Genomic DNA, 8,307 nt, shown 5'->3' with positions numbered 1-8,307 from the left:
AAACGAAAAACGACAGGACTTTTTGAATGCCCTGGTATATTGCTCCAAGGCAGAAAGAATGGTTATTGTACAGGTTGCCAAATAATCGTGCGAGAGTGAAGGACACATTTATTCTGCTAGTCACTAACATGTAAAACTTTAAAAATGTTCCCTTGCAGTTTTTAACAACTTCTACATTACTACATATCCAGACAATTTTCAGTTTTTAATTTAATTAATTTTAATTCTGTATTTAGCTCTGATCTGCCTCTCATTTTATGGCTTACTTTTTCCTTTATTACATTTTATTTTCTATTTCCAATTGGCATTGTTGTAACATAAAGCTTCTTCCAGCATTTATATTTTCAGTACCATACAAAATATTTTCAGGAAACTCTTTTTAAATATAAGATAACTTTATAATTATAAAATCATTTCTGATAGCAGTCAGTGGATCATTCTTCTTATTCTTTTTCTGTCTGTTCAGTGCCATTAGAATGTTGGAACAGCCTCAGCCCATATCGCCCATTGATCTCTCTTAGCAGTTTTTATTAACGTCTCAACCTTAGTCAACCTTCGACAATTAAAAAATGAAAAATCATGGTTCAGGCTGATTTAGTTTTATTAATTAAAAAATTTTAATTGAAATTGATTTTAAAAAAGTTCAATTATTTTGAAAATGTTGGTAAATTTAAGGCATAAAGATTAAGTGCCCTTTTATGAGCTCCAACTTTTTACTTCAAGAATTTAATGTAAATAAAATTAATTTTAGTTTTAAATGGTAATAAGACTGATATGAATAATTTCCAAACCACAAATGGTTCTAGCATGCAAGTAAGTTACAACTCAAAAAATACTGAAGTTTTTAAACAATCATTTCAGTAAACAATAAATATGATTAAAATACTTTATTATACAACATAGATCTTTATTCGATGAGAAAATTTTTTATAGATACAATAAATTTTACTTTTGTTGATGACAGTTGATTAAAAAATCATTTAAACTGGCTTTCAAAAAGGATTAGCTAGCATACCTTGTTTCTCCTCCCTGGTCACAAAATATCAAAATTATTTAATTACAGTATAAACATTAAGAAAGTACCACTCAAGTATAATATAATGATGTCAAAAAGTAAGAAAACCTAAACATTTAAAAAAAAAAAAGTTTGAATTTTAAAGGTCAAAAAGTATTAACACAGGTGAAAGTATTTTATTTTGAACTCATGTTCTATGTTTCCTTTGAAATCTTAAATAAAATAATACTATATAAAAATAAAACTTTATCATAAATTGGGTTTAGTTCAGATGATTTGAAAATAAAGAATGCTTGGTCTTCAAAGCCCAGCTAATTCAGCCAATCCGAATTAACGGACGGTAAAAAAAAATTAAGTGCTAAGAAAACACTTTATTATATGAGAAAAACATTAAGTTAAATAAAAACAAAAAAGTAAAACAAAGATATATCTATTCCCTTAGGGAGGTAAAATTCAGTATTTAAATTTGAAATACTCGCAATAAATCATTGCACCACCACTCTTATAGAGGAAGGGCTCTCTGGTAGAAGAATTACCATTTACACAGACAGCCAGGCTGCAATAGGGGCACTCAGTAACCCTGTCATTTGATACAGAGTTGTTGAAGACTGCTATGCAGCACTCAACAGACTCTCACGCACAAATAGCATTGAATGGGATGCCAGGTCCCTGCGGTAACGCTGGCAACGAACATGCTGACAGACTTGCTAGGAACAGCTCCGAAACCATTCCTTTCATACCGGAGCCTTTGTGTGGCATTAGTCTAAGCTTTGCCAAAAGTACTATAAAGGCGGCCAATGGATTAAAAGCCAAGCGTCACTGGCTCAATAATAGACTAAGACAGGCTAAGCTGTTCCTTGATGAACCCTGTAGGGAACAAAGCAATGAACTGCTTCGGCTGGACAGGACCTCTCTCAGGATAATTAAAGGGATCTATAAAGGTCACTGTAAATTAAATAAACGCATATTTAACCTCAAGCTAACAGAGTCACCCCTGTGTAGATTCTACAATGCTGAGGATGAGACGGCCTACCACATTATATGTTGGTGTGACCGTTTTGCAGGGTCAGTGATCAACCCCTTAAGCTTATCAAGATTCTTGGAATCTACTAAACTTAAGCTCCAAAGAGCTCACCGCAGTGCTGATTGCACTGATTTCTGTAATGTTGATTGCAGTATTGGCGTGTTTTTAATTGGCGAACAATAGGCCTTATTGGCCGCAGTACTTTTGTGCCAAATTAAAAAAAAAAAACTGTCTTTAGAACTTCTATTAAAAACTTAATAATCATTTGCATGCTTAATTTAAATTGAGTATCTAAAGGAATATTTTATTAAATTGGTTTAATAAACTTATCTTTGATATATTGATATAGGCATAACCTGTATATTAATTTTTATCTTGTATTTTAATTTTTACCTAATATATGAGTTAAATTAATATTTAAGATTTCTTCTTGAATATGCTCCAGATTAAACAGCTTTACCACTTGGACAGTGATGTTTTGGTCCTGACTTGGACAGATATACATTATTAAACATTTCTAAAGGAGGTTAAATTAAATAATTAAAATTAGTAGCAATACTTTTTGGTGTTTGAAATTAAGATTTTTTTTGTTTTATCTTTTTTAATTGTTATAAGTTTTTTTTGGAAATTCTGGATTTCATCATTACTTTATAATACAGTACGGTAACCACAATTTTTTATGAATTGAAGTTTTTCATATCATTGGCATTCTTAACGCTGATTTCATAAATTGTGGAAAGAATATTTAGCAAATATATTTTTTTTTTAAATAATAATATTAATATTAATTTATGGAAACTCCTATTTGAATATAAAAAAATATAATTAACAAATATTTTAACATTGTGAAAGTTTTCATTTGGTCAGTTACCATCTTTTATGGCCAAACGCCTCATATGTTAAATTTCAAAAATAATTTATCCAGAAAAAAATATGATCACTATGTTACCAAGATTTATATTGAGACCTAAAACAGTTTTATTCATATTTTTAGAAAGAGTTTTTAATTTCAAATTCATTAAATTTTATACTAATTTATGTTATTATACTTTTATATTAATTTCTTGTTGTAGTTTCTACAGGTTATAAAAATGTTGATGCTACTCATTGTTACTGTACTATCAAAATATGTTTTAATTAATGATTTAAGGGACATAAAATTGTTATATTGTAATAGATTGTTGTATTGAAATCATAATTTCTTATTATCCTAAATAATTCCATTTTTTAAACTATCAATCAAAATGATTGAGGAAAAATATTCTTAGGATCTTAATAAAACCACATTGTAAAAAATAAAACTATCAGAATAAAATTTTTTTATTAATTTTATATATTTCAGTGGTTTCGACATCTTTTCAAGTTTTGCCATTTTCAAACTTATAATTTCTAACTTATCTCATTAAAACTCTTTGGAAATATAAACACAGCTCTATGGAATTATTAGTTGCCGTTTTTGTTCTTTGGGATTTTAATCTATATTATATTAATTAACATTATACTGGAGTTTAAAATTAAAATAAAAAAAATCATTAAAATTGGTTTCCTAATTAATTTGAAAAACATAATAAAAAAAATCAATTTTGCCAAAAATTAGAAAATAAAAAACAACCAGCATATTAGTTTATATATATTTAAAAGTAATGTATGATTTTAATATATAAATTTTAAGTGTAATGTTAATTAATATATTATAGATAAAAAGCCCCAAGAAAAAATTATCGACTAACACTTCCATAGAGTTCTATTTATAACATTAAAAAAATTTAATAAAAAAAAGGTAAAGAATTAGGTAAACAAGGTTAAAAATGGTCTAAGTTAAAAAGAGGCCAAAACGTCTCTAAAACATTTAAAATATATGTGAACCAATAAAATAAAATTGTTTGGCAATATAATTAATACAAAAATTTTATTCTGATATAGTTTCATATTTTACAATACGGGTTTAATGAAGTCTTAAGAATATTTTTCCTCAATCATTCTGATTCATGATTAATAATAAAAAAATTAATCCCACGAAAAAAAGATACAAGAATAATAAAGTTCTTTATAATAAACTTTATTTTGTAATCCTATGTCTGTAGGAAATGAATTGTATAAAGACTAAGATTTATAATTTCTGGAAGTGTAGAAAGTCCCACTGTGGAGCAAATACTAATATTATCACTGTACAGCAGGTTTCCACATCTTATTACTAGTCCCAAAAAGGCATCATGGTTGTTTAAGTTTAACTCATTTTATATCTGTTGGGCTTATTTCTCAAATTTTTTTTCTTAAAGCTGAGTAATATACAAAAAATAGGAATGGGTTTTCATCTTACAGGCTTCAAGTTCTGTCAACATAGGTATCCAAAATCATAACTGAACAATGAAATAAATTACAAAGCTATGAATTTTGATCCAAATGATTCTAGTTGATAAAGGCATTCCTATCCCTTCCTTATATATCACAATGTTCAACAAGAGCAAAGAATAGCTGTTAAAACAATTTTCAAAGTTAAACTCCAACCAGAATAATTAATATGGTGTTTAAGGATAGAAAGGATCCAAGATATTACAAACATCAGAACTTGATTCACTAAACTTTAATTAATAAAACATTTTCAACTATGTAGAATACGATTTTATTAAATAATAAAATTATTATAATACATGTTGTTATCATAATTAATTATTTGGTATTCTCTGCCGTTAACTCCAGCAGCTATTCAACTCTAACACACTATTACCTTATGAACATTAAATATTACATTATATGTTTTGACATGGAATAAATCAGCTATGTACTGATTTTAGAACGGAAAGTTTCAAGTGGTAATTTTTATATATGGAATCGATACGTATTGTGAATTGTAGTTGAATTTTGTAAAACTCAATAATTCCAAAAAAAGGGGTTTTCTTGGCATTAAAACATTATGTTTACCAAATATAAATATTATCACTTGATGCTATAATAAATATCAATGTTATTATGTACAATTAAGAAAATAATTCATAATGGACCGAAGGTTTGAAGCTATGACATTTCTTAAATCGCAAAGGCGATCTATTTAAATAACAAAAAAATATATGAAAACAATAAAAATTATATAACAAGAATTAACGTCTATCTAAAGCCATTCTAAACAATTCATCCACGCCTTTTATTTAACAGTACCCTAAATAACAACAATTTTAATATGAATTTCATACCTAAACTTTAGAGCTTCCTAGCTAGTACTATATATATTTTTTTTCGCACAACTATACCATTTTATGGAATTTTCAGTCCTAAATCTGAAATCATCCATTATTCACATAGTCACTCATCAATTCCAAGATCCTATACTTAGGTATGATAAAATAAATAGTTGAAAATGTTATAATTTACTTTAAAAAATAACTAAATAAAAAGTATAGTTAGGTTAGGTTAGGTGCAAGTAAGATTAGATACCATGGAGTAGTCGAAGCACTGGGAGACAATGGTTAACTAAACTTTTTGTGATTACAGTATAGGAAGTTTCAAGTCAGTGGGAAGCTTCTATCACACAAATGAGCCTTATCATTTAATAATTGGCACAGTGAGAAAGTTGCAATAGATGTAGCTTAGGGAAGAGGAGAGAAAACGGAATCAATAACTCCAAACAAATAATGCTTCAACGGTTCAACTAATCTGTATACGCAACTAGTGCCTTAAACGAAAGCAAGCTTTTAATTTCAACTAGTCAAAAGTGAATGTCAACTTTTTTCTTTTTTCGTTTTTAAATCGACAGACACGTGATATTTTAACATTATACTCATCAGCTTTTTTTTTATTTAATTTTTTTTTTTTAATTTTGTTTTGACTAATTTTTAAAACTATGCAAACCATAAACATGACAGCCATTCATTAATTAAATTTTTCAAAAAACAAATTACATATTTGTTTCTAAATAAAAAAGGTCTGGGAATCTTATTAAAACATTAAAAATGGCTATATAAACATTATGGTATTTAGTTAAGTCTACATGCATAAAATATTTTAAAAACAATAAGACTAGTTTAACAAGTTTTAAATATTTATCGATATTACTTTTTATAATGCCTAAAAAAAGAAGTAAATATTGAGCATTACAAAGAATAAATAATAAAATAAAATTATAAGCAAAGTAATTTCTTCACATTCTGAATCTTGCACACGATTTAGTTAAAATTTTGAGCTTTGATGTCACATTGTCACAATTAAAGCTTGCATTTTACCTTACACAAAAGCGAGGCATTTTTAAATTTTAAACTGCCTTGATAAAGTTGTCTTCTAAATGCTTATAAAACTTTGGTTTATAAATCTGATTACTAATTGCTTATTATTCTGATTATATTAAAATGCAAAATTCAAGATACAAGAAATTAAATAATATAAAAATCTCACTCTAGTGCCCATCATTGAGGCTAGGTGCAAATTGACACATGTATGTGTGGATTAATTTTAAAATCATGAAAATTAAAAATGAAGTACTTTATTGAATTCCATAATTGCATTCAATTATTTAATTCAGAAACAATTTGATTAGGTCCTCATCAGATGACCATTAATTTTTCCATTAAAATAAATAAATAAAATAAAACAACGCTAGGGGCTGTGCCACACCTAACATGTCTCAATATGCACTCAACCTGATAATAAATGCTATCAGTAAAGTAATTAACTAAAAAATATTGCATTTTAAATATTGCAAAAATGTATCTTAAAAATAACTTCATTCTCACATATAAATAATTGGATATAAATTGAATCAAAAATATATAAATGCTACGCAAGCATTATTACGCCAACTTCATGCTTACCGACAAGTAAGCATTTCATTATTTTTTTTTTTTGTTTTTTTTTTATTAAGTACATTTTAATTTCCATCTACCCACAAAAGGTTACTAAATTTTAACAATTTATGCTTTGTAAAATACTTAAATATAAGTTAAATATCCATAACCATAAACATAACTTTTGTACTTATTTTCCATATTTTTTTTTTAAAACGTTAACAACACATGAAGATTTTTTTTTATATTTTTTGATTGGTAGCTATTGGAAAAATTGGAAAACAATGGAAGAATCTGTGCTAAGAAGAAGACTAATAGAAGACATGAAATTAAAAATGATAAATGAGCCTCAATAATGAATAAACCTCTGACCCGTTCATAGCACAAGCTAGCAAACTGTCTTCAATCAGCGCATTAATTAAAAAAAGTCCTTTGCTTAATTCAATGCTATCATCAATTCGTTTATATAAATGTGGCATATATATTATACATAGGCATGTATGTACATATATATACGTGAAAACTATATAAATAATTGATTTTTAAGCATTTGGTTAAACAAACGTATAAACACTAGATAAAGATGTGTGGCTGTTAGAGGCCTGGTATGAGTCGTGTTAAGCGAAGTACAATATCCAGGAACTGGAAAAAATACTTCTTAGCGATGCCATTAAACCTCATCATGACCAACCTCCATAATAATAGCATCATCAGCAGTTGACAGGTTCGATGTAAGATATAAAACCTATTAGGGACATAAATGTATCAGTAATAATATCAATTTAACAAAAATTTATAATAATAATAATATGTTATCAGGCCGTCATAAGTAACTTCTGATGCAGCTAAGCAAAATCTATTGTTCGTATCTACCTGCTATGAGTTACCAGTACAACTTTTTGTTTTCACTGTATAAACAAGGCTCCATTTAGTCTTTTTTCAACTGTTTTGTGTGACACATGTTACGTTAAACTGTTTTTTTTTTTTAACCTCTGAAATAGAGGATTTTTGAATGAAAAAATCTTCTATTCTGAAAAGCAAGTCAGGCAAGTTTTTGAAAACTTCTTTCAGACTAAGCCAACCATATTTTACAAAAAAGGAATTGATAAACTGCCGGGAAGATGAGAGAAGGTCATAGTTAATAGTGGTGATTACATAATAAATTAATATACTTTGTTATTTAATGAGAGCAAAACAAATGTCTAATAAAAAAACGGAAGTTACTTATGACTCGACTCTAATACATCTGTACTTCTGTTTGTAACTATAAATGAGAAAAGCTTCGTCAGGCTGCACCTAGATTGGACCTGATCCGATCAGATTAATGTAAGACAGTGCTGGATGATTATCATACGCCAATACCATAGTACACAATGTAGTTTCATTTTCACTTTATATTGTATTAATTGTATAAATATTTTTTTAGCAAACTAAAATGAAGGTTTAGGTTGTGCTAGGTCCCAATATCAAACTAAAATGAAGGTTTAGGTTGT

At 27.6% G+C, this 8,307-nt stretch overlaps 2 protein-coding genes across 2 annotated transcripts in view; one reads left to right on the top strand and one right to left on the bottom strand.

The window, feature by feature from the left end:
• Positions 1 to 3,189, top strand: part of LOC106692434 (phospholipase A1 member A) — a gene marked incomplete at its 5' end in the record, with an annotated part of 11,783 nt that extends 8,594 nt beyond the window's left edge. Inside the window, 1 exon segment of the mRNA XM_014438384.3 lies at positions 467 to 3,189. Coding sequence (XP_014293870.2) covers positions 467 to 475 — 9 coding nt within the window.
• A 1,419-nt stretch (positions 3,190 to 4,608) lies between these two features.
• The window catches only part of LOC106692430 (putative fatty acyl-CoA reductase CG5065), a 16,910-nt gene continuing 13,211 nt past the window's right edge, over positions 4,609 to 8,307 (bottom strand). Inside the window, exon 8 of the mRNA XM_014438379.3 lies at positions 4,609 to 7,559. Within this exon, the coding sequence (XP_014293865.1) occupies positions 7,409 to 7,559 (151 nt within the window). The 3' untranslated portion in view covers positions 4,609 to 7,408. The remainder of the gene's footprint in view (positions 7,560 to 8,307) is intronic.

The sequence above is a fragment of the Halyomorpha halys genome, unplaced genomic scaffold (assembly GCF_000696795.3).
Source record: "Halyomorpha halys isolate HHAL.00 unplaced genomic scaffold, Hhal_1.1 Scaffold56.1, whole genome shotgun sequence".
NCBI classification, from domain to species: Eukaryota; Metazoa; Arthropoda; class Insecta; order Hemiptera; family Pentatomidae; genus Halyomorpha; species Halyomorpha halys.
This window is presented reverse-complemented; position numbering and strand designations above follow the sequence as displayed.